Here is a 27,279-nt window from a genome sequence, read left to right on the forward strand (position 1 = left end):
TGACCATGCTGAATCCTCTGGTCTAGGTATTCACATTTTGTTCCCGCTTATAGTAAATTCTATCGCGGCACTGCCTAAGATCCGATCCTCAGCTCCTTTGCAGTGCCTTCACAGCCCTGAAAAAATGCCTGCAATGATGATCATAAACAAAAAGTCTATTAAAAGCGCTGTTCTGCAGCGGACACAGGTATTCAGGCTTAAAACAAACACCTTAGATACTCCCATTTTAGCGTTAAAGCATTCCTGCTGTTAAACATTATAATCCATTTTACTAACGTTCGATAAATTTGCAAAGAAGCGCTCGAAAACGTTCGAAAATTTACTAATGACAGGAGGTAGCTACAATCTCTGCTAAAATACGTGCATACGATCAACGAAACAAATGAAGAAGGCATGCCTCGTGGTTGTAAAGTTGTGGTTAGAATCGGCCGAAGTAGGATGGAGGTGGAGTTGCACCAAAGTTATGCGTTTTACACAGTCGTTCCTCTTATAATGTATATAGGCCCAAGCAACCCAGGCCCCGAAATTCCGCAGTTTTGCTGAGGACCCCTCGACACTAAAGAGCGATTTGTGTTCTCTGCTGATTTCTCATTCTCGTCCCATTGTTTCGTCGAGCAGTTCGTGCATAGACAGAAATTGCCACCGCGTATATTCCGGGAAGGAATTCGTGCACATATTCATACCACCACACATGAATTTAGCAGCTGTGTTATGAAAATTGAAATTTAGAGGGAATTTTATGCCCGTAGGTTTGATTGATTTCCGGAAGACCGGTGACATGGCTGGTTAGTTCATGCTTGGAAGATGAAAAAAGCGTAAGGAGGCTGAAGAAGTATAAAAAAACGCAGACACTGACTGCCAGCAGTTCAGAGTCAGGTGACGAACACATCTGACGAAGAAAGCTAACCTCAATTTAGAGAGAAGAAGCCAAGATAAGGGGCAGGGAGCAATTGACAGCACGAAGGTTCTGGTGCCTCAAGGAAGCTGTCCTTAGAACCTGGTGCTGCCAAAGGCGTCAAAATTTGGAAACGAATTTCAAAAAGAAATTTCCTTAGAGAGGCCAGTCAGAAAATGATGCAGTTTTTCACGTTCATTACCCAGGGAACACGTTGGTGCGCCAGTACAACCATATTTATACAGGTGGAAATTTAGGGGAGGAGTCCGGCGCCAAAATTGGTCAGCCGCCCCACATCAGCGAGGAAAACAGTGACACAAATTCCACGTGTACGTTAGAAGGTGAGATTATACGGTAGTAGTGGTGAATGGAGAGGTAGAAACTGCTTGAATCTTGCACCCGCATATAAGGCAAAGCAAGAAACTAAGTGCACGACAGGCCCGTTGAAAGAAGAAACGATAACGTTTGCTGCCCAATTCATGAGAATTCCGTTTAGTCCGGGAACTCACAGAGTCATGACTTGGACAAAATGACAAGGAACAAGAAGAATAAAGAGAAGAAGGATACTTGATCGTATTGGAAGTGTCAAGGCTATCCAAACTAAATGGTCATTGCCACACTGACGCCGTTACTTTGTTGTGGACACAGCTTTCTGATGGCTAGAGCTATTGCCAGAAATTCCGACTTGTATGTAACTACACCATGGTGCTTTGTAATAGAGCAACCAAAGTGAGAAAATACACCCAAGCTGCAAAGTGCAAATTTCTACAGCCCTCTTTTGTTCTCATTGTGCAGTATAAGTAACAATAATACTGCGTAGCGGGTACTGCTTCATCGGACCTGTAAGATACAAGCGAAGGTAGGCGCAGGAAGTGACTTTACATGGTTTGCTTAGAGGTTGGGAAAACTCCACGTTTATATGACATGAGCGGACACCGAAAGTGGTAATGCAAAGTACATCCACGTACAATTCAGATAAAAGTGCAGAACGAAGACCACTTGCGGCATTGCGAAGCGAGGCCAGTGCGGGAGTGAAAATAAATATCAGCAGGGAATGAAAGTTTCAGAACAATACAGAACCGAGATATATTTTTAGGAGCGAATGAACCGCAAGCCCACACGGGTGCAGCTAAGGGAAATCAATGCCTCCTCGTCAGGCTACTGCATACACTGCAGCGTGCATCCATATACCGAGACACAGGGAGTGCGTTCACTCCGGTTATCGCAAACCGAGAGAAATGTCGGCAGCACTGCAGCACTTACCTGTTTTCATAAGTTCTCAGGGCTCGGAGAGAGGGATATGCACCCGAAGTGGCTGCGATGTATTGGAGAGTGTGGATCTGCCGGCACATCAGGAAACAAGAGTGACTCCACGACCTTTATCGCGTGGAAAACTGGCATTATTTGCCGATAAAAAGAAATGACGGTTCTGCAATAAACCGCACAGGGCTTAGTTTTATTTGTGGCTCCGTTAGGGTCCCGCTTCTTAGAAAGATAGCGGACGCCTAAGAAATACCATTCCAGGATTGCCTTGGAGGCTGGTCCTCGAGCAGAGCAAGGTAATGGGACTTTAGCAAAGAAATAAGAAGGAGGCGACGGAAATTTTTGGGAAAGAGAAACCACCTAGCTCCCCTGGTTGTCCAAATACAGCTCTCCAAATGTATTCGGTCCCTCAAGACCCGAAAATACGCAAGCACCGGACTTCATGCTTTTCAAGACTTAGACATGGCGACAGCACTGGTACTTTCACACACTGAACAAGACTGAAACTTTAGAGCCTAAGCTGTGCGCGAGCAACTGATGTCTACTTGCCATTCCACAGCAAAACCTTCAAATGTACGCCTTAAGTAAACATCGGCGCTCCGCTGTAAAGCGATCACTCAACTCAATTGTGACCGGGGATTCGAAGCGGAACGTAATTCCCCTTCACTAAAATAAGACCGGCCCCGGACAACGAAGTGTGCTCTCTCAATACATTAAAGGACTGTGGGCACTGCGCTCCGAACAGGTCGTAACCAACTGGTCGTCACGCAAAAGATAGCGGAGTTATTTAGCAGTCATCACCTCCGCCTGACCCTCTGGTCTCTTTTGCGTTGTCTACGGCGGCCCAACTGTTCTGCGGGAGGCAGGGTTGAGTACCATGTATGAATGGATGGTTGCAGCGACGTGCAATTCCCAGCGCTTTTTCTATCACGAGGTTTTGTGATACCGGCGCGTCGCGTGCCCTCAGAGTCTTAAGCCCTGTTTGGGCACCTTGATCCTCCGTACTTTTACGAGGCGCCTTAGTGAAAAAAATATTATAAAAATTAACCTTGTTTACTGTACACTGGGTGCGGAATCAATATTGGATATTGCGTATTGCAGCCCAAAAAATCCAGAAAAAGGTATTAAATTAAGTCGAAACTAATTAAAACAACGTAAAAGCGAAATCATCAGAGAATATGTATACCTCATTTGATCTTTACAGATGATTTATTACATGGTCACCTTTATCCTGTGGTCAAAGAAAAAGAAACAACGCTGCAGAAGACATTCATTAGTAGCCATTTTTTTGTCCCTAGGTGATTTGCACGTGACGATTCACATGTATTATTTTGGTAATTTTATTAGCTTTATTTTAATGAAGAAATCAGGCATCAATAAATTTAGAGGAAGTACTCCTAAATTATATATATTGCAACTTCATTTCTACCCCTAGGGAACCCATAACTAATGCTAACATCATGACAAATATCTATTCCCGAAATAAACAGAGTGCTTACTCTGCTAGGATGAATGGCAAGGCATGCTAGTGCAGGGCCGTCACCACCTTTCATGGTGTAAGAGTGCCATATAGTCTGGCGTGCCATTTTGCGGTGTTTCTTCACCATCTAAGAGCTTGAACCACCTTAACCTAGCTGAATTTTCGGATAAGCGCGATTACTACTTTTCCACAGAAAACTCATTAGATGGGCTCGGTTCCCGCGTTATTGTGAGGCTGAGTATCGGAAATCCTATGAAATCTATACTCTGAGGAAAAAAAAATTGGCAGTGGCTTAGCTCGGCTATGCCAGGATATGCGTAGCGAAAGCTAAGGCATAGCTTGGTTAGCCTTGGTTAATCTTGGTTGCAAGTCCAGGTTAGTCTGGTTTTCTGGATTGTTGTTGTCACGTGGTTCGTCACGCGTATGGTCACGTGACCAGTCACGTGGTTGGTCACGTGGTGCCGTGCGACCACGGTGGGAGTGCGAGCACGCCGAAACTGCGAATCCGTGGCCAATGTAGCTTTCGCTACAAAGCGGTGTTTTTCCCCAACCTTGCGTTGTCTTCGCTGTTGGCACGATACGAAAGACGAAGAGCAAATGCGGGCTCACCATCACCTCGGCTAACGATACAAAGCAAGCAACAAAAGGGGTCTTATCATCCAGCGAACATCATCGCCTTACACTTCATATAGACACCGTTATCAAAGCCAAATTTGAGTGTTTGGTGGGAAACGCCGTGTGGGCCGGCATTTCCGTGAGCAAGGTCGGTCAAACTGCCTATTGATGCCCTCATAATTTTTGTATTCGTGTGATAATTCTCATCATGATGCTAACTGTTACAATAAAAGATTAAATATTCGGCGGTTTTAGGGCCCATTAGCACTTGAGAGTCGCAGAGGTGGCGCGACCAGCAGTCGCCTGCGACTATACCGCAGGTCGACAACAGCGATGTTCACACTTGCAAGGGCGACCTGTGGGTCGCCTTCTCATTCGATTCTCGTTTGAAATGAGAACTCTTGTGAATGACGCCGTTCGCTCGTTTTCGAGAGTTTCGTCGGCTTTGGTCGCGTCTTCTCCGCCCGTGCTTGAACCCTATAAGGTAAGCAGTATCGCTTATATAAAAATTTAATTACGGCCGACAAACAATGCAGTTTAAGTGAACTGATTTATGAAAAAGCCCTGCGTATAAAGTCAATTCGTTACATCTGCGTCATGTCTTTTCCAAAGAGAATTGCCTTTATTCGGTTCAACAAAGTTTGTACTCTGTGTAGCTACGAAAAAACGTGTTTTTTTTTATTTTCCATACATTTTCAGCGCCTACCTCTATTAAATACCCTTTCTGAATATACTGTTCGTTTTTGCCGTCTTTTTTAGAAAATGTTTTACTCTACATTAGTTGCGACCTTAAGCAATTTTGTGTAGTCCATGCCATTTTAGGGTCGCATGACGGCAGCCTGGTAAATAAAAATCTTTCAAACTTTCAGACAAAAGGATGCATAGATTAAACGTATGAGCTTTCTTGTGTGTTCCTCTCAGTTTTCTTACGTGCAGGTAAAAGGTCACCTGTATAACGGAGGAGCAACAGCATATCAGCACACGCACACTGTACCCACACCCACGGCTTCATCGCTACTTGAAGGCGTAGGTTTCACGTTAAGGTATCAACGTCATCCAGGAGAACTTAGAGAAAGGTGCCGTATTCGACGAAGTACGAAGTAGCAAATGAACAGGGGTGAATGGGGGGGGGGGGGCGCCTGGAAGAATGCTTGAAGTTTCTTGGGAGACCAATTCACAGAACCGTGAAGCAAAGCTCCTCTAATGCTTAAAGGGATGCACTACTGTATACAGTGCACTACAGGCGAGCAGCCACAGGTTGGATGAGTGTGCAAGATTTATTCGTTTATTTATTATAATGACGGTTATAAAGCTTAGCGTTTTTACATAACCCCACAAGTAATTGCATTTACATTGCTTCGCTCCTTACCACACCATTGATGGTCGTACGGAAATCCAATTAGTAGTACAAATGTGCAGTCTTGCATTGTTACTGTTTTTCAAAATGATGCAGGGCCGGCCGCTCCGGAACAGAGATGAGCCCTGAAGATTACACATACATCGACAGCCTGCGGATGTAAAAAAAATTTTCCGCGAAGACACTGTGCGCTAAGTGTCCACTCACAAACCACGCCGGGGCGATGTATTCATTGCAACATATCCAAAGTGTGGCACAACATGGGCTCAGTACCTCACCTTGAGTATTCTGTCGAAAGGCAGCCCACCAATAACTCCAGCAGATTTCATGCTAGCTTCTCCATATCTTGAACTGATAGCTGCAGAAGCCGCCGAGAAAAGGTCTTGGCCTGTTCTCTTCAAGACACGTCTGCCTGCTCACAAAGTACCTTACTCAGAGAATGCCAAATACACCTACATCGCCAGGAACCCTTACGACGTGCGCGTTTACCATTACTACCACTCAAAAGGATTCACTCCAAAGAGTGTAAAGGACGTGTCGTTCGGGGGGTTCGTCGACCTAGTTAGCAATGGGAAGCTGTCGTACGGCGGCTACTTTGACCACCTGCTGTCCTGGTACCAGTAGTGCGACAGATTCAATATACTATTCTTCACCAACGAGCAATGGGAGGGGTCTGGCTCGTGGCCACTGAAGATTGCCGAGTTCCTCGGAGATGAGTACGCAAGCGAGTTTCGAAGTGAACAAGAGCTATTGCAAAAGGTTTTAGACACCTGGAGTTTTCAACATACGAAAGCCCTCTTCTGCGATATGAGCAGTGGGTTTGTGGCGGAGCAGCAGAGTCTGCCACAGGAGAAGGCTTCGAAGTCTGACGAAATGTGGCGTGATTCAGGGACCCGTAAGAAAGGAATGCATGACGGTGAAGGTTTCCTCCGAAAGGGTGTTGTCGGTGACTGGAGGGCCCACTTTGCTCTGGAGATAACAAAAACTAAAGCATGGATTCACTGCAAGACAGAAAACTCTGACGTTATGCAGCTCTGGAGTTAAATTGAGCTTCCATGACAAGAATTTTATTCAGCTCATCAAATTAATAAACGGCGCAATATAAAGAAAACTGTCATGGTCTTTGCTTTGAGTTTATGAATGTGGTTCACGCTGCCTATTTTTCATCTCAGTTAAAACAAGAGGGGAAATGGTTGGGAACCAACATAACCGGCTTGCTATGCATATCAGTTTTCTTGCCCTCCAAATCGAAAACTGCAGGACTGTGTTTTCAAACATTCTTCCTGCTGCGAATCGCCGCACTTTAGCGGTGTCCTCGGTCGAGCGGCTTAAGCGCCGCCATTGCGCGCAAGCGGCCGCTTTGTTGTCAGACGGGCTGAGCGGTCGTCTGCGATCTCGTAGCCCCTTCGGGGGGCGGGGGGTGAAAAACATTTACTTTTTAAAAGAGTAAGCTTAAAAGTGTATAGACACCTCACTTTTGTGTGCTTGTTTTCTTGTTTGTAATGACGCGTAAGGGATTATTATAGATGCATCACCACCTGGTATTCTCCTGCCACCGCTAAGTAATTTATATCACATTTCTTTCTCGTGCTGTTCCGGTTTCCGTTTCAACAACCGAATGAGGACTCTGACGTCAGCGTGTGCTTACAGTTCACGTGACACACGAAGAAACTGCAATATAGTCGCTGCTTCAACATCCCTTGTCATTCCAGCTGTTGCGGAAGGCTGGCTTCAGCACCGCAGCAAATTAAAACGATGAAGCAGCAAATATATGGACGTTTTTCTATGCGTCACGTGACGCAAAACCACACTCTAATGTAACAGCTATCGTTTGGTTGTTCAAACCGAAACAGCCTGAGAGAAATAATTCGATTATAAATTATTTAGCGGTCTTAGGCGAATATCACATGGTGATTCATGCGTAATTCTGTCTTCCGCATCATTGCAGCGAAAAAAATATGCCACAAAAATTAGGTGTCCATACTCGTTTAACTTGTCTTTTTACCGCGGGAACTCGATCTACGCGTTCCGAGCATTCTTAGCAACTTCAAAGTATTGTCCTGTGCGGCCGATTTGCCTAATCTAAGTCAAATTAAACGTTCCTGCACCAGAAATTTTTTTTTATCTCAGCGCTGATCGTAGGAGGAGCGCGGAGTGTTTTTCAGTCAGTCCCGAGGTGGCTTCGCTTTCGCTTTTATTTTCTTCTTTAGGTTCCTGTGAATAAACATTTTCAGTCACAGACAACACAGCCGCAAATTAGGCCCACGGAACTAAAGTTACGCGTTGACTCCTTGATTTACGTATCAATCCGCCGATGGCAGAGCGGCAAGCCGGAAGGGGCTGGCTGAAAGGCACTCCCTGCGTTGGTTGACGCCTCCTACCTTCAGCGTTCAGTTAAGAAAGGCGGGAGCCGGGACGTTAAATCCGATTGAAATTAAGGAAATTGGCCACGCAGGCGAATAAGTTTCTAAGAATGGTCGGAAAGTGTGCATTGAGTTCCTGCAGTAAAAAGAGTTGATTCCTCTATACTGAACTTTTAAGGAGTGGAGGTCCACATTGCGGTACTGGGAGTGGGGTCCTCAGTCCAGTGCCCCAACAGCCCTAGACACTACTCCAGCTCGGCGTAAGAGCAAACGCTGGTCCTCCAGGGCGGGTGCGCGATGAACGGTCTCCCAGTACGCTTACACTTGTCTAGTCTACGAGATGCCGCTCGAATAGCTTGGCAGTTCTAGACTGTGTGTGGTAGAGGGTTGTTATAGCCACACGGAGTGCACATTCAGAGCAAAAGCGGGCTGGATAAACACGGTAGAGACGAGATAGGCAATAGAAGCCGTGCAAAACAGAGCCGCCCGTTTCATTCACCGCTCATACTCATCCTATATTAGTGTTTCATTTCTCAAGCTACATTCCCAATTATACAGTCCTTCACCTTTGTGCTATTTCACAAATTATATTACTCCCAGCTCAAACAGCAGCCACACATCTGCGCACCGCCATCACGCACGTCTCACCGCATTGGTCATCCGCTGCAAGTTTCACGCCAACGTGCCCGTACGACTTCATTTTCGAAGTCATTTTTCTTCCGAACAGCAAGCGACTGAAACAACCTTCCCCATGAAATTGCAGCCATCACCTGTCCATCAAGCCTCCTAGAAAAAGTCACATCCTACCTGTCATCATTAAGAAATGTTTTGCTTCCTCATGTTAACCCCACCCCTTATGTAAAACCCCCTACAAGGGGTCTTTAAGGAAATGAAAATGAAATGAAATGAAAGGGAAAGTCTGAGTCTGCAGCATTCGGAGGGAAACCTCCTCAGCCGATGAGAGGCGGCAGTGAGGCGGGAGAAAAGCGCTGCGAGTCACGCGGTAGTAGACGAGGGTGTACCGGTACACAGGGGGTACAAGGTTGAAAGCTGTCGGGGGCAGGCCTGGCGAACGCGGCGGCAAATCAGCTCGGTACGAAAGGGCGCGAGACTAGGAATGTGCCCGTTGATTGCCGTCCAGCACGTCGTGTACGGGGTCCAGACGAGCGCGTTCGGTGCGGTGGGAGTGGGGAGATGTCGACGGGTAGTAGCGGCGGAGTGGTCAACAACTAGGTCGTTGTACCCACGACAGGCGGAGACAGAGTCGGTAAAGAAATGGGGTGCAAGAGGGCCTGGGTTAGTGAGAGCGGCACCATGTCTCTGCAGCACCGCTCTATAGCAATCAATGTATGTGAAAGCAAATTCCTTTTCTAACACGCCATTTCTTTACAGAGCAGCCTCCAGAGCTTTTTGCTTGCACTGATGTATAAAAAAAAGAGTTCTAAAATACGTGGACAAATGCAGAGAGGTGGAGTAAGTTATTCCGTGATTTTTCGCGCCTCCTTAACGTGTCAGTCTACACCAAATAGCCCGGTCCAAGCTTTTGCTTTAAATTCAAGAACCGCAATGCACATCGTTAAAATGGTGCCCAAGTGCGAGTGCTGTGAACGTGACAGCTGCACCGCCGCAAAAAAAGAAAGCAGTACGACCGTTTGTAGAAATAAACACAAATTTGTAGAAATGAACACAACTGGCTAGCTGTGCGTATCAGCTGTCTCAGCACCGCAGTTCTTGATCTGCAGAGGTATTTTTGACGCAAAGTTCTCTGTCCACCAAAGTCATTAATGCTCAACTAACCGTTAGTGCTCGACTAACCAATGTGCACAAGCTTCAGAATTTCATTTAGTAGCCTAAGCTCGCGACACATCCTCCACTCGACTCCTTGAATGGCTCGCATTTGGTCTGCTTGTGAATTACTCAAATGAGAACGTTGTTTCAGAAACTTATTAAGCACGGTGAAGAGTGCCTTTAATGTGAAATTGTTGTATTTCAGGCATCGGTTAGTGGATGCCGTATAGGTGGTATTCTCGTAATATCAGAGGCGCCATTTCGCCCTAGAGCAGTCGGCTTCTGGAGTAGTCCGGATCAGATGGCCACAAGCCGACTGGAACATGTGGAGGGCATTTCATTGTGTTCCATGCCCACCGAAATGCTGGCCACTGCGGGAGTAGTCAGCACACCCTATATAGCAACGTCACTTGCTAGTCACTCATGAAGCTTTCATGAATTCGCTTTTAATCGCCCCCCCCCCCCCCCCCCCCAGCTATCTTAAGCTGGGACCATTAAATCTAACTCATAGATTTCAATCACGGTGAAAAAAAAAAGAAGCAGATAACCTTTAAGGGCGCCGAACATGCTCTCTTTCCGTAAGCATAACGAATCTGATGTTCTTTCAGGAATACAATACGCAAACACGCCTTGAAATTGAGAGAAGGATTAGTAACAGCACAATGCTAGTTAAAGCATAATGAATTAAGCATAACGTTTTGTATTTGCCATTTTGAATTCATATCACATCTCTTTTTGCAAATGCAGTATGTATAATTATGCCTATTCCCTCTTAAAAATTCCCACTAAAGTACTACACTTAAGGATGTCTTTCTGCTTTACATGCTTCAAAACCTTGATTTTTTTCCTATCATACTAAACTTGAAATTTGTCTTCACGGAGAATCAAACTTTGTATAAGTTGCTTAAGTAGTTAAAGAGTATTATGGTGGCAAAACATGGCGAGTACTACACGGAACCAATGTTCGTTCCCAAATCGTAATTGGCTGCCGTATGAGGTGCGGTATTTTTAAGCTACAAGCATGAACTTCAACCAACAAGGCGAATATTGTCCGTGGCATTCAGAGCGAACTACGAGACGGTCCTTTAGCAATATTGAGACTCATTAGCAACTTGCATAGATGTAGTAGCAATGAAGGAAATAAACAACAAATTGATGAAAGCCGAAAGTGTCCCTACGATATCCCACCGTACTGCAGGCATTACTCCACCACGAAAAATGCGAAACAGTCACAGTAAGGTATAGGACCAAAGACGTCAGTCGAAGAAGCTGCACTTCTTCTCCGGGTTCATTCTGGAGCCTGGGGCGCAACCAAAGGCTTGGGCGAACGGAGCGAAATTCATGACCGCCTTGTTGCATTGGCCCGTGAACGCATTTCCGGCCGACGACTTGGAGCACGAGGTGCTGCAGGCGGCGATAAAGAAGACCTGCTCCTCACTCAGCTCCTACAAGATGCAAGGGTTGGGAGAAGTCATCAGTTTAGGTGTCTTCCACTAGGTATTGCAAGGGAATTGCCGAGCTTTAAACAAGCATATTCTCAGCAATGAAGGTAACTGTCTTCATCCCTAATTAATTTTCTTGGAGTGGAGAACTTTTGTATAGAAGGTTACATTGCCATTTAGGCACCCGTTTATACTACTGGGCACGGTGTCTCGCTATTTCGCTTAGGACGGGCATCTATCCTGAACTCTGCAATTTTTCTATTAAATTCATTGTTTTAGTGCGAAAGCCTTACGTCTCTAGCATTCCTGCAAAATCAGATATCTGCGTAAAGCCTTTCACATACCTCCAAAAATAGAATAAATATTACCGCGACTAGGTTTCGAACCCGCGGCGGGACGAACAGACCAGTTTCGCTGGCCACTGCACGAAAGCACTTTGCTATCACCGCAGCCGATCAGGCCTGTTGTTAAACTGCAACAATCTGTGGCGCTGCGCATTGCACGTCGTGGTCGTCTTCCTCATCTTCCATCTCTGCACGAATGTCACGAAAGGAAAGGGAACGCGCATAACTGGCTCTCTCGGTGAGTGGAAACCTCAATCGAGCTTTGGCCTACGCGGCGGGAGTGACAGGGGGATCCGTGGAGCTTGAAAATGCGTTGAAAACATTGCAGTTGTGTTGACAATAGATACCGTTACCACACCGTGTGCTGTGTAAACGTTGCCGGTACCAGAGTACCGGGAGTCCGCCGCAGCCAATACGCATCCACAAATCGCCCCGATGGCGCCAGATGGCGCCAGGCACCCGGCAGTTCCACGTGCGCCTGTAGCATCGGGACCAATCAGGGCGTGCTTACCGGCGGTGGGTGGGCTCCCAGTACTTCGGTAATGGCATCACGGTACACGGTATGCTATAGGTCACTTTAGCGCCATTTAGCATACCGTCGCTTTAGGAAAGCGTTTAACATGTCTTAAACAAAAGTAACCGAGCAGCCGCGTCGGGCACCGGAACGAACTTAAGAGCCGAGCAACAGCATTGCAGTCTTCGGCGCTAAACTCTGCTCCTCGGCGTGCGAGTGTAAACTCACTGATGCAAGCTTAAGCCCTCGCTAAATATGACAGCGCTCCGAAGGTGCGAAATAGGCTGTCTAATTTGCCGCCAGCTTACTTATCTTCTAAGGCAAAAGAGCTAGAGCGAAGCCTTACGTCAGCCAGTTTACCCTCGCAGCCAGGGAGCAACGGTAAGCTCCGCAGACCCCAGCGCCGCCGCTCGTCTGCAAACCAACTCAGGCCGCCGCCGTCGCTGCTCGGTTACTTTTGGCAAAGACGGGTACATAGCATGCAAAGCTCTGGTTGACAGAGAGAAAAACTCCAATGGTGCGACGCACATGAAGGAAAGCGTCAGTGCTCGGCTGGTCGGCAACTCGGTGGTCAACGATGCTCTAGGCAAGTTCCGAGACGAATCGCGCCTCATCTTTTCCATACAGCGCAAAACGTCCAACAGCGCCCTCGCTCGTGGTGCAGGTATACGAACCGGTGAGAGGAGCTCTTGCGTGGGGTTCACGTCTTCGCGGAAGGCCGCGTAGGCCACTTCCAGCGCCGGCACCTCGGGGAAGACACTTTCGTTCTCGGCAAGGCAGCCGCGCAGGCGTTTGTCGAAGGCCGGTCCCGAGGCTTCACTCACCCACGAGGAGAGGATGCGGCCATGTGGGTCCACCTGCGTGAAGGACGGGGACACGCCATCTGAGCACAGAGCAAACATGAACTGCATCTTGTGTTATCTCGCTACATGAACTTCAATCAAATATTTATCACAAATGAACGACCAGCTGCGGCTCCCGGACAAGCTTGATTAATGCCTCACCGACGCGTCTGGTAAAGGCTTACTTTTGAACGTACAGGTATGTTGCTCGCCTTTGTGAAATGTGCTATTTCGGAGGTTGACTTCAGACACGCTACTTTCCTTTCGCAACTGTCACTAGTTTTCAATTGGTAAACTGGTTAATATATCTTTCCAGTCAGAATTTTAGAGACACAACTAAACGTTTAACCACTGAAGTATTATCTCGAGGCACTCAGCGTGAATAGTTGACCACCGCACGCATCTCATTTTTTCGAGGCCTCCATCCCCAAAATCAACGAAATGAAGAAAATCTACAACTGGATGTACTTTCAACTCATCTGAAAGCTTTCAAACCATTCCATAGAAGCCAACTGCGAAAAATGTTTCCGGTCAATTCTCGCATGGTTACAGACAGTCACTTCCAAGCGCATTGGTATAACATCCTTACCAGAAGGCTTTCATTCATTAAATGTGTAGCTTTTTTTCCGCCAACAATATGGATACAAACAAACGCTGAGCTGCTCAAGCATCCACTTCCGATAAGAACGCTGCTGGGGTGATTCAGACAAAATGTCGTGAAGTATGACAAGCCTCACTCACTGAGACAATACTTTCCAGAAAATAAAGTAAGTTCAGCCTCATAAATAGAATAATACACCACAAGCTCCTGGCACTGCTCACCGAAAAGCTCCTTCATGCAAGAGTGGCGCTTCGTTTTACATTTGGATGCTCTCGAGAGCTAAGACTGCCGGCCCTAAGTGACAGTATGTTCTCTTAGGGTGCATACCCAGTGATTCTCTCCTTGACTTGTATTTTTTCTGGTCTGTATCAGATGAATTGTAAAGAACTGAAACAGCCCAAAATGTGCCCCATGGTAGACAATCCGAGAGGGTGGCTGATGATGATGATGATAAATTTTTATGGCGCAAGGTAATCTGTGGTCAAAGAGCTCCGTGCCACAAGGTGGGCGAGATGAAGCGTTCCGGTTCCTATGGAGTTGTCCTATGAGAGACGCGCTTCTCCCTTACAATCTTCAATACAGCTCCGTCCTTCGGCATCAATGATCTTACAGGGGCAAACTTCATGCCTATTTTGATTACAAGGAAAACTACGGTCCATTAAGTATCAACATCCAGCCCCATGCGAGGGAACTGTTCCGATTATCACAGAGTAAAATAGGCACTGTCCCAATTTTTCAAACAAGCATACCTCTATGTGCTAGAGGGGCCCGTAGCCCGCGTGCAGAGAGTTCGCGCGTGGACATAATAGAACGCTTACTACGCCCTTTAGCCTGAAGGATGTCTTGGCCACAGCCGCAGCTGTGTCATTAAGCGCGCTCGCCATCACGCATTAACATGGTAGTCATGTTTCCTCTGTTAGTGATTGCAATGTTAGTCATTGTCACTTACACTCGCCTTATTGACACGGTGCCTTATGAATCGGGTAACCTCACGTAGCCGCTTTAATCGATGTGTATTTCCTAAAGACACTTCCGACTGTTTACAAAACGTACTATATATCTAGTCGAATAGACATTTGACTAAAGACTATTTGACTAAAGCTTGAAATGGCCCTTACTTTGACCCCTTCGTCGTCCACGGCCCTCGTGAGCTGCCTGGCGAAGAAGTAACCAAGACCGCCGTGTAGCATGGCCTTGGTGCCACGCGGGTAGTACAACGGTGGCCTCATGGCACCAACGGCGAGCTCGACCGCGTTTAGCATGTGCACGTACTCCGCGTACGGCAGCGACATGCTGCTTGTCAGCTGCTGCTCCTCAAAGTACGCCTCGGAGCCAACGGTGCGCCGACCGCTCTGCCGGCTGTCGATCCAGAGCCGGACGAAGGACGTCCCGTTCTCGGGGAAGTCCTTGTACGCCTCCTCCACGCCCTCATTGGTAAGGTACTTCTTCGACGGCCACAGGAAGGTCCGGGCGCTCAGCAACTTCTCAGCGGCGACCTTCTTCGTCTCCTCGTCGAGCCACTGGGCAGCCTGAGTCCTCTTCGCGGCCGCCTGCATCGGACAGTGCCCATTTACATCTCACACCACTCCGAGATAGTGAGGCGGCGGGGACTTGGAACTATCCCATTAGAAGCGACGCTTGCCGTAGCAGTGATGAGGTGCGATTGATTCGACCATCGAAGCCACTGAGAAGTGTGTGACGGCCGTAGCCGTTGGCCGCATTGATACTGGCTAAGGCAGGACACTCCTGAGGAGGGACAAATTCGCCATCGAAGAGAATAAGAAGTTTGAGACGGTCGCAGCCGTTAGATGCAGTTACACTCGCTAAGGTAGGTGAGATCGAAGAGCGAGAACTGGTCCGCACCCCTACTGTACCGCGACGCCGCATGGATACCTTAAGCATTACGATGGCCACCTATTGAAAGCGTCCATGATGTCGCGACGATCACTTGAACGCTGCGCATGCAGGAGGAAGCATCGATTTGATATAAATTGCGTGTTACAAAAAAAAAGCAGTCAACGTTTAGAGATTTTCATATAATGAAAACCTCCCCACAGTGGCGCTGCGAACTACCCCATGAAGGACTGCCACTCGCAGAACCGCGTAGTTCGCATCGTTCTGAGCCTTTTTTGCAGGGGCCGTCAAAATTTGTGAGATTGTTCTTAGAAATATCAATCCTAAAAGCGTTGTAACGCACCTTTGAACTGTAATAAGACAGAAATCCCTCTAACTTGTATGAGATGATTCGAGTGTTTTGATTATTGCTTTTGTTATATAAAACGATGTATCCTCGTTTCCTGCTGTAAAGCTTCTATAATGGTTGCGGGTCCTCCAAGTGGCCCTCTTTTTACCAAGGCTAACTTAAGCCTGTGATGTAAACAAAAAACTTGAAACTCGATGACTGAGCAGTTGTGCTTTGGAAGCGTCAATTATTGTTCAAGGTATATTTGTCCCAGACCCTGGCACACTTCTTTCATCATAATTTTCTGCCGCACTCAAACAAAGTCTAATATACTTGCGGCAAAGCACACCCATACCAACAGTCCACTTCCTAATGTCGTCAGAAGATAAGTTCGGCTTCAGTGACATCCGAATTCGATAAATAAAGTTTTAATCTTCAAAAAACTGAAGATATTTTGTGTTAGCAGTTGGGTTAAGTTTCACTCCGTGAAATTTTCTTTTCTTCTAAGGATTTCAGGAGCAAAGCTCTGGTGAAAAGCGGACTTTCATGGGCTTTCAAGAAATAGTGAGATCGAAATTTTGTGGCCCTTTTTTGTGAACATTTCTACATTTCCGACTTCGTATTCAATAACTGTCACAAGCTGTTAAATCTGGCTCTAATTTAGGATAATTTCGATTGCGGCATGGTACAAGACTATATAACAACTTGGACAAAACGGTTCAGTTGAAATATTACATGCTGCAACCACACTAATATATCGGCACTGAACTGCCGTTCTACTAGAATGTATGTGCTGGGAAACGAAGGAATGATCATCATAAATAACAGAATGTACAAATGCTGCATGGTGTCCTCTCTGGGGTGCTTACGCTAGCGCAGCATCATGGTAACCAACTAGACGCTCTCAGTGTCCCAGTGGAACACCACAGTCGTTGCGAAACTTGACTGTGATGCACTGTAGTCTCCTATTTTGCAGGGGAACGCAACACACACTAACAATAGACGGAACGAAAGTTTTGCACACCCAGGAGGTATTTTTGTGCGTTGTAAATATTTCATTAGATAAGTATTGTGTTATACTGGTTATGTCGGATGTCAGATGATTCACTCCATTTAATTGCTACCTTCTTCACAACTGATTTCGTCACATCTAAGGGGTGCACATTTTATATATTTGCCAAAGTGGCAGATTGCTAAGGGCCCAAACGAATATCTCAGCAGTGTCACAGTATATATGCTGCTAAGCAAATAAATGACATTCACCTGCTGCACTACCTTCAAGTAGGTGTCGATGCGCCGCCGCTCGTCGGCAGTAAACAGGGCCACGGCAGACAAAGCGGCTGCCATGAGCTTGTAGCTGCCCTCGGTATGGACGGCGCAATATCGGGGCCAAACTTCCTCCGCCTTCTCGGAACTACCGTGCACGGCACGGAGAAAGTCCCTGGGTCCAGCTAAGGCTGCGTAAGTCTGCATGAAGAACCACGTAAAATGCTGCAGCACGGCGTAGTCCCCAAAATCACGGATCGCGGTAAGGACGGCGTCGAGCAGCGTACTGTCGCTTAGGACAAGCAGGTCGTCCTGCTTGAAGGGAGGGTGTAACTGTAGCGCTCGGTTAATGATGTTCTCCATGTACTTGGGCGTGGCAAGACTTGAGTGCTTGGCCACGTCCATCAGTGGGAAGAATGCAGGGGACTGAGAAGAGCGAGTTGACTCCAGGAGACGCCTAAGAATAGCGCCCTGGGAGATGTAGACACTCATGGCTTGCTTGTGCGTCGGCAAGCTGCTGTTACCCAATAAAAGCTCAAACATTGCTATGTAGACTGTGGCGAACTTGTCTCTCGGTATAAGGTTAAACACTCTGTTCCAAATCGGGATTAATGGACTGCGTGTGATGGATAGTCGGCGCTGTGGCCCTTGCGCGGTGTTTGGAAGAAGCCTGACTGCAAACCATAGATCCACGTTCCAGTTGAAGGATAGGTCGAAGAGGATCTGAAGGGGAGGATTGCGTCCACTGTACTCCCACCATAGCAGGCCACGGGCGCGCATGAATTCCTTGAGGACGTCCACGTGCACCTCAGACTGCGTCAGGCAGCTGTTAAACATGGCGGCGACCTTTCGTCCCGCCGGCAGTACGGAGGTGCCTCTTTCCAGAACGGCCTGGAAAATCTGACGCCAGGAAGAGGCCATGTCCGACAGGACCGAATCGGACAGTCGAGCGAACAATTCTTGCGGCCGCCATTGGTCGCAAACGTAGGCGCCGAAGTCGTCGCACGCTTCGATGCTCTTGTTCAACTGCGTGTGCAAGAGCTTTCTGCAACGAATATAGAACAGAAGCGTCTATGAAGCACTATGACGATTAATCTAGGAAATATAGCGGTGTTAAGAGCGGTGCTCCTGAATAGTTTTAAGCATGCTCGAAAGTGTCCAACACCCGCTTTTGCAGCGCTAATTTTATTAGGCTGGTCTGATAGTTTCCAACGAGTTCCGCATTGTCGTCGTCCCGTCTGCATGCCTGCAAATGTGGGAATGCTCCAATCTACTTGTACTCAGGGCGAAAGACATAACTACCCTCGGGACTGTCGCCACCCTAGGGGAAGGCCATCTTGGGCACTAGATTTTGCACCGCATGCTCTGACCTGTACCATGATGCAGGATGCGTTTCTTTTAAATAAAGGAACCTCATAAGTCATCTATATGCTACTTCTGGTATTTGTTTTTATAGTCTCCTGTTTAGTACACCACTGTCACTCTCACAGAGCATATTGAATCGTAACGCGATTTCGGGAGCCTGCTAGCCCTGATCACTGGTCTTGCTTTGACGGCGCTACGTAACATAACCAGCAGTTCTGGACAAGCATTTTTGAACGGGAAACCGTTTATGAACGCAATTTTATCATATAATGCAAGATTTCACTATGACAATCAATATATCAGCAGATCACCCGACGGCTGTCTTGTATTGTTTTTTTCGATTCACGTTATTGCTTTCGTCAAAAGCGTTCTCTACGGCAGTCTTATCTGTTCGATGCAATCAATGGAACCACGTTAGAAGATATTGCTACATATCAGAATAATGAACCATTACCTTCAATATTTCCATAACAGTGCCTTACAGTTTTTCAATTTTCAAAATATTTGCTCGAGAAAGTTTGACTTGGATATATAGTTTAACACAGTGGCTCTTGCCACTAGAACACGAAGTCTCCTAGTTCTTTTTGTCGCCGCGAGACGGCTGTTCAATAAGCAGCGCATTTTCGCGCTTGTTTCGAACCTCTTGCATAGGTAAGCGCCGGCACCTTTGCGCCGAAGCATTAACTCTCGTCTAGCTTTCTCTAGTTCTTCGGTTCATTCACTCGGTCGTAGGCATGTTGGTTAGCCACCACCCCTGTCTGAGCTCTGAGTAGCACCCGTGTTCTCATAAAAAAATAACGCTCGATTTACTTCGTTCAGCGAAACTCAATATGGTGTGCTAGCATTTGGGTTTCTTTTCGGGTTCCCTTTAATAGTACATTGTTCACGGATGGAAGTTGTTTGGATAGCGATAATGAGTTAATGCTCATATACGCCGACTTGATCGTTCTCTAGATTATATTCACAGATCAATGAGAGTCCTCCTACCTCCAATGGCAGAATGGTGCAGTGATTAACAAATGCGCCACGGCCCGGCGATGGCAGGTTCTCCCAGCGCTCGGCCTTGTGCAGCCCACAAAGCTCTTACCGAGCGACCAATCATTAATTTAACTGCTACGTGCCACGGTGGGTAGTTTGCTCACTAACCAGTAGGCTGGTTGTCATGGCGACGCAACATCACATGAGCTGGGTGGCCCACCTGGCTTCTTGGTTGCTCTCTATGAACCACCTGCCAGAAGCCATGCTCGTGATTTTTCCCTCACAACGCCCACAACGCCGACACCGCATTTTGAGGAGAAGTGGGCTTTTAATTAACGCTCTCGCGTTAAAACATCAAACTAAGACTCTCTGTGTTGCTCTGCCGTCGCTTCAAGCGTTCCAAGCAGCGCTACTTCGGCGAGTGCCGTCAAGTGGCCGAATTCGTGGTCGTTATTTCACCTGAATGCATAGCATGAGTCCGTCTGGCAGTAGGCCATGATATGATGGGGCGATTTGGGTTTGAGGAACAAGAGGAAGGCCAACAGCACAGCGCCCAGCAGGACGGCGCCTGTCACAACTCCCCGCGACTGCGAGTGCCGCCGGCCATCGGCGCCCTGGAAACTCGCCCCACGTGACGGCTGCAAGGGAAACGCCGAAGACGCTTACGCGACCATGAAGTGGCAATAGACTACTTCTTTTCAATGCAAACTTAATCAGCCGTCACTACACATCCATCAACCGACCTCGTTACTCGAAGGGATCGCAGAGGCCCGTTGCATGCGTTAAAGAGCTACCGAGGAGAAACTGAATTTGTCCTGCTTCGATAGTTCATCCACTTCTAAGAACAAAAGCTCCGCTGGATTTCCCTACAAATTCAGCTTTTATGAGGTAAAGAAGTAAAAAAATGAAATGTATGCGTCGAAACCACCTGCTCTATCCGGAAATAGATCACGGTGCGTGAGAAGTTATGTTCGTGCATGTCTCTCGAGGGGAGACCAGACAGCCATTCGCATTGAAAAGGTAATCACGATATTATTATAGGTCTTAAGGTATTAACGGCACGATTTTGAACCAAACAGCGAAAAAAAAGTTTCGTTTTCAAATGCAATTGTCTAAGTCGTAAGCACAGCTTCTGTTGCCGAACAAACATGAACATTACCAGTAAAGGCAATGCATCCATTTCTAGAAAGGTCAAAAATTGAATATAGATCTCCAAAGTCATTGTTCACCTGGGGTCTTGAAGAGGATAATGGTAATGTCCTCAACTGCGTTTCACCCAGGTCCGCTGAAGTGAGAAGCTATAGACGACAAAAGGCATGTACGCGTCCGTATATATCACCCAAGATCGAGAAAAAGAACAACGCATTTGAAGTCAGCTGCCAAGCTGCATACGCATACGCTGCATACGCGCAATAAGTGCGGGACCAGGAGCGCGGGTCGGAGGTAGAAAACGAATGACGCAAGCCCTCCCACGTCCATTATTCGCGGTCGGCCCTCGTTTGTATTCGCTCTAAGCCGTTTGCAAGGATGAACTCTCGTCAGTTTTTGTAGCGATAGCTACATTACGGTAGCATTCCGAGCCTTCAGCGTGGCGGCGCAGTGGCGGTGGCGGCGCTGCCACCCTGTGGCGGCGCCACCACCCTGTGGCTGCGCCGCCACGCTGTCACGTGGTTGGTCACGTGATGCGGAGCAGCTGCCGGCGGCGCGGCGCCATGGCTGATCACGTGGTCCGTCACGTGGTTGGTCACGTGGTTGGTCACGTGACCAAGTTCCACTCGGCCAGCTGTAGATATCGCATCACTCCAGGTTTAACCAGAGCTAAACCACCGCCATTTTTTTTCAGTCGTTTCAACCTATTACACTAATTTTATCCGTCAGCCTCAATCGCCCCTAACCACTCCTTAACGAGAGCACGAACTCAAGCTTCGACCTGTTGCGCCAGCATTCTGTTGACTGGGTAATTAAAATTACAATAAGAGCATTACAAAAAGAAAAAATACAGACACATTATTTTGAAATAACACATTTGAACGCCTTTGCTACGAAGGGGGATGAATTTGCCAGAAGCTTGAGAACCTGAGACATTCTATAAATTATAAACGTGCAAAGACAAAAACAAAGTATAAGCAGGAATGCAAACTTGTCTAGCCAAAGTGACATTTGCGCTTAATTTCCTGCAAAATATAGCGGACAACAGTGGGGATTCACGCGATGATTGCAAGGGAACAGAGCGATGACAGCGCCGCATTCAAGCGCGCCCGTTGTCGAGGCGAAAGTTGGCAGTCTCGTGTCTGACTGCGCTCGAAGGCACGTTTTTCTCGCTGGGATTTTCTGCGATGACTCGCCACATCGTGGAGATTAGCTCTTTTCATACCTTCTAGTTTAGTCGCATTAATCACAATGAAAAAAAAACATTTACGCTTAGCAGTTCAGCACGTATTTCGCGTAACTGTTGTAAATCTTAAATTTGCTCATTTAGATTCAAGCTAGCGTGGACGTGCTACATGTCTCCACGGTTTCACCGTCGTTGAAACCTTGCTGCGTCGTATTAGATCAGGTAAGTGGACGCAGCAGAGAGGTCACTGAGGTTTGTGTCATCATCATCATCATCATAAGCCTGACTTCATCCACAGCAGAGCAAAGGCCTCTCCCATGTACCTCCAATTAACCCTGCCATTTGCCAGCAGCGCCCACCCTATGCCTGCGAACCTTCTGCCGCCCCCTGCTACGCTTTCCTTCTCTTGGAATACACTCCGTTACCCTTAAGAACCAGCGGTCATCTTGCCTTCGCATTACATGCCCTGCCCAAGCCCACTTCTTCCTCTTGATTTCGACTAGGATGTCATTGACCCTTGTTAGATCCCTCACCCACTCTGCCCGCTTCCGGTCTCTTAACGTTACACCTATCGTTTTTCTTTCTATGCCTCGCTGCGTTGTCCTTAACTTAAGCTGAACCCTTTCCGTTAGCCTCCACGTTTGTGCCCCGTAGGTGAGTACCGTTAAGATACAGCTGTTGTACACTTTCCTCTTGAGGGATAATGGTAAAATGCCATTCATGATCTGAGAGAGCATGCCATATGCGCTCCGCCCCATTCTTATCCTTCTAGTTGTTTCGCTCTCATCATCCGGATCAGCTGTCACTACCTGCCCTAAGTAGACGTATAGTACAGTGTAGTGAAGAAAAATATGCAGTGCCACCTACAGCGTAGCATTGGCTTCTTCCCGCCTTCTCACTAGTGATATCCCTCACGCACCGCACCGCCACGCACCGCCATACGGCATAGCTTCACGTCTGCATTAACTCCGCTAGCCGGACACGCACGACCATCGGCAAGTCGCTGTCCCCTTTCATCCACCAGACGTCGTCTCAGTCCACAAATAAACTTCATACGTCCGTTTACGAGGCACGCAACGCTGGGTACGCGGCCGACTTGAGTGAGAACACATGTTTTTGTAGTATTCTATGCGTTCATTCGCAGTAGGCGTCACACATCGGAATTGTTCCAACGTGTTGAGCGGGGATTACCTCATAGGCTCCAACATATTAATAACTCAACATTTCGCTGCCTACGCTAGAGGCTCAACGCGCGTATGGCACCTCTACGCCATCTAAAACTCCTGCGTCACTCCATGCAACTTGCTGCTGATGCAGCTGCGGCCGCATAAAGAAAGTAGGGGAGCAGCACGTGACATGTTGACTTTCTTAGGGCTCGTTCACACTTGTCCAAAAATCCGGCGAGCGAAGCGGATTCGGCTGCTTTTGGCGCCGAGCGAGACGGAAAGCGGCGCGGCGAGGGCGATCGGGCTGGACCCAAATTTTTCGCGTTCGCCGCCGCCGCGGCGAAAAATATGGCGGCGCACTTCGACGCAGGACCCCTGGCCTCGGAATGAATTCGTCGTTGTTCCGGCCTTGTTCAGAGCGTTCACTGGCCATAAATCGGACACCGGTACATCGCTTCGTCTCACCTCACCTATAAGCAAAAGTATAAGTGATATATTTGCTTTATTTTTTGTTTAAGGTGACGATTCTGCCGCTACTAGGCTTAAGAGGAGCGCCGGTTTTGTTGACAGTACTAGTTCCCGTCCTGACAAGTAGGTGACGCCACTAGGCTGGACGTTTCGTTGCGAGTCTGTTTGCATACGCTGAACCAAAAATGAGAATGTGCTTGCGTTTACGTACGCAAGCGTGCATACGGTTATGGTACACAGACAGCATCGATTTATGCTCTTTTCTAACCATATCTGTGTACGTCGCGAGCGGTGACGTGTTGGCCGGGAAGTGTGTGGAAAAGCGAGAAACAGCAGCGGCGCGGCGGTTCCGCCTCGCCCGGCCGTCAACAGATGTGAACGGGCCCTAGTTTTCCCGGCGAGCGAAGCGGATTCGCGAAGCGGATTTTTGGACAAGTGTGAACGCGCCCTTAAACTTGCTTGCGTGTCGCAGCAACCCCGTGCATCGAATGACGAAGAATCCCTGCTTCAGCTTCCCCCCCCCCCCCCTCAGTAGATTCGCCATTCACCTTTATTCATCCATGTTGATCACCTACGAAAATGCACGGCTTGGCTGCCAATGCCTCGACAAGATCAGGTATTCTCGCTCGCATCTAAGCTGCCGAGGGTTGTCTCCGAGCGATGTGGCCGACAACTCTCAGTCTCTTCAGTTTGGGTCGTTTGCAAGGAAAGATTAATAGCGATATGCCATTGCAGATAAACGCCAAAAACGAACGGCAAGCAAGAACGTAGGGCTGATGGCAGCTAAGAGTAAAAAAGAGCATCGACATGGCGGGCACGGAGAGAACAAACTCACCGCCTGTGAAGCCCGGTGGCGTGAGCCTATGACCTGAATCGTACATCGAAACAAAGCAATAAGAATTGCTGTGAAAAAGACTGTATTCTTTGATTTTTCTGTGTACCCGCCTCGCGGTGCTGTTTGGCCTTGTTTTTTTTTCTCATGTTGTTTTGCAGCCCTTTTCTCTACCCACCTTCGTGGTGGAGGTGGGCGAGCAATGGTCTTCGAGCAGCGCGTTCATGGCCATCACCGAATGGCCCTTCTTTGCCAGTGGAGACCTCGGTTTGTCGGCGGCCGCTGGGGTCGACATGGTTGCGCCTGGCGTAGACCCTGTTGCGGCTGCGTCGGAGACCGGCTCCAGCTTTGGCGCCCCGGCATCCGCCTGCGACCCGCAGAGACGCATTGCTAGGGATCCCTTCAATGTACAGGACCAGTGAACTTCAAGCACTCAGCTATAATTGGGTCACTCCTCAGCCCTTCTTCACAGGATTTACATTGGCTTGCCATCTACGCGCCAAGAGCAGTTCCCGACTGCGCACCCAATGCATTCCTGTTAAGGACATCCTGTCACTAAAATTCCCATCACATTACCGTAACCGTGGCGTCAAACTTGCGAGCAATACGAGATTATCCGCGATGCTGATGTCCCTCCTGACTATTCGCACCCGCAATCTTGGAACGCGTCTCCGGTCTCGCGACCCACGAAGTGTAGTCACACACTCCTGGCAGCAGAAGAACGGCCTTTCTAAATACACATCTACTAATCTAAACGCTTAAAATATGTAAGCGCCTCCGTTCTTCAACAGCTGACCAGGTCGTGCTTTGAACGCGCAAATTTCTCAATGAAACCCCCTTGGCTAGAAGTGAAGCAAAGGCACAACTGCCCTTCACATCTTTTGCTTACCCAGTGGAGCTCCCATGCCATTGACAACGGCCGCACGTATAGATTGCTTTTTCGCGGCCCAGAGTGTCCAGCACTAATTTTTCTGAATGGCGGCAAAAGCAATGCAAACCCTGCTTTTGCTGCGTGGAGGTTGCCTTGCGCCCGCACATAGTGGGAATGCTGAAATGGGATTAAGTAGTCGGCGCCCTAACACCGACTACAGCAGCTGGTGCCTGAGACCTCCTTCGCTCACCGCCGGATGGGAGCCTCAAGACTGCGCTGGCGCAGGACGCGACCGACTCCGAGCGGCGGCTACTTCAACAACTACTCAATACGAAGGAACTCGTAAAAGGAAATCCCAGGGAAATCCGACACTACGAAATGAGCTCCCTTGGTGGTAGCGCATCCTCACAAGACGCCAAGATTTTTGTTTCCTCAAATGCCCCGGCTATTGAAAATGTCACTCTAAGCCATACGGATTGGTTATTCCTCAGGAACGCTATGCCAAGGCTGTTTCGGCCCGGAATGGTCGCCGTTTCCGGAAGGAAATCACTATGAAATCCCAGAATCAATTATATTTATTTGTTTCATTTCGTTATTTAATTATTTATTAAATTATTTAAGTTTATTTATTTATTCTTCACGGGGCTCTCCGCGAGGAATTACATGAGTTAGGTGGGAATGAAAGCGGCAACAATGATTATCAATGATTATATACGTTTTCATAATGGCCAGTGTATATCACAGATGAACGTGCTTTCTTGCTGGCAGATTTGAAAAGTTTGAGAATTGATAATGGCCGCCACTTAGGTCGGAAGGCCGTTCCAGTTTAAGTGTGTCTTCTAGAAAAAATATTGCTAGAGTGTGGTACGGAAATGTTAGGGTGTAGGGATGTAAAGGGTCGTTATGATACACCTATGAAGGAAGCCAAGAATCACTGAACCCAAAGAAAGGCAAGGGCATTCTTTCTTTAAACGTGTGGCTCTCATCGATGAGCCATTAGTCTTGTGATCAGTTTATGTCTCAAAGATAGCTGATTAGAAACTAGGAAGAAAGACAAGGTCATGGCGCCGGAGGGATCCAAACCCATGACCTCCGTATGTCTAGAAAGCATACAGATACTCTTCGGAGTGTTTCATGCAGAGCGACCTAAGTCAGTACCTGAGGTGAAGCTCCAGGACAGCTTTCAGCAGGAAACGCGGACGCCGATAAGGAGCCCCCAGCTTCTTCGCGGGAAGGCTCGGCAGTTTGTATGGCATCCACCGATGCTGCAGCAGGCGCGGACGCCACCTCGGCGCTCTGCGTCGCCGGCATAGCCTTGTTCTGCGTCTGCGAAGCTCCCCGTCCCTTCCGACGGCGTTTGCCGGCGGTCTTGCGTGGCGTTTTCTGCTGAGGCGCTCCCGAAGGCTGTGGAGCCAGGCCAGCGTCGGTCGGGACATTCTTTTGGAGGTCCTCACCTTCGATGACCACGGACAAGCTCGGTGCGCCGTCCTCTGGCTTCTTGCTCTCTGGGGTTGGCATCGAACTTCAGTTTGTAATCCGGACCTGCCTATTTTGTAGCCCGAGTTGGACTCGCAGTGATTCCAGCTTGGGCGATGGCTACCTCTTCTTTTTCTTCGCGCACGCTTTGCTGAAATAGTGCGCGTGGCCTCGTGTAGGCTGCTTGCAGCTTGTGCTTTTATGGGTAGGCTGCCGTGTCTTATATTCCGCTGAAACTAAAACCTGAAAGGATTTACTGTGCACAAAAGTTTGGAAAGCAACTTGGGAGTACCGCGCACAGAGGCAGGCGGTTCGCATAGCACGCCATACTCCAATATGCGGTAATACAGATACACTTTCCATTCCTTGGTGATTTCTTCAACGTGCAGATGTATTTGCAGCTGTAGGCCGAGAGAGAGAGAGAGAGAGAGAAACTTTATTTGGTCCAATAATGGTTTAGCGTTCGGTCTTCGTCTGCATCGCTGCAGACACTTGACCTTCAAAGCAGGGTTGGGCCCCTAGTCCAGGGCTCCACTGAGTCGCGTTGCTTGAATATTCGGCTGTAGGCCGAACAGTTTTCTCACCATCACCGATCTCTATACTGCGCACCACTAGGATCAATGTCTTCAGTCGCATGGTGCAGCTTCTTGCGACAGATATTCGTGAAATATGTACGCCACTGTATACAAATTAAAATCAAAATTACAAATTTTCGCGTGGCTATGTGCGAAACACTTTTGAGTGTTTTCGCGGCTGTAGCAACAAGCTGATTTTGATGAACGAAATAAACATGAATTGCTCCTGGGAGCGCATCACTTGCCCCAGAGCTGCTGTGA

At 48.0% G+C, this 27,279-nt stretch overlaps 1 protein-coding gene across 2 annotated transcripts; it reads right to left on the minus strand.

Annotated features, from left to right (window-relative positions):
• Positions 1–10,230: 10,230 nt before the first annotated feature.
• Positions 10,231–26,825, minus strand: LOC144133167 (endothelin-converting enzyme 1-like). 2 transcript variants are annotated; one of them, XM_077666050.1, is made up of 7 exons: positions 26,126–26,825; positions 24,275–24,463; positions 19,755–19,933; positions 16,950–17,997; positions 14,623–15,054; positions 12,736–12,918; positions 10,231–11,206 (listed from the first exon to the last, which is right to left on the minus strand). In XM_077666050.1, the coding sequence occupies exons 1-7, from the start codon at positions 26,483–26,485 to the stop codon at positions 11,018–11,020; spliced, it is 2,580 nt and encodes an 859-aa protein (XP_077522176.1). In that variant the 5' UTR covers positions 26,486–26,825; the 3' UTR covers positions 10,231–11,017. The 2 variants fall into 2 exon arrangements, with proteins under 2 accessions (XP_077522176.1, XP_077522177.1); XM_077666051.1 differs by lacking the exon at positions 19,755–19,933 and having other exon boundaries at positions 16,950–17,153.
• Positions 26,826–27,279: the final 454 nt, after the last annotated feature.

The sequence above is a fragment of the Amblyomma americanum genome, chromosome 5, assembly GCF_052857255.1.
Source record: "Amblyomma americanum isolate KBUSLIRL-KWMA chromosome 5, ASM5285725v1, whole genome shotgun sequence".
Taxonomy (NCBI): Eukaryota; Metazoa; Arthropoda; class Arachnida; order Ixodida; family Ixodidae; genus Amblyomma; species Amblyomma americanum.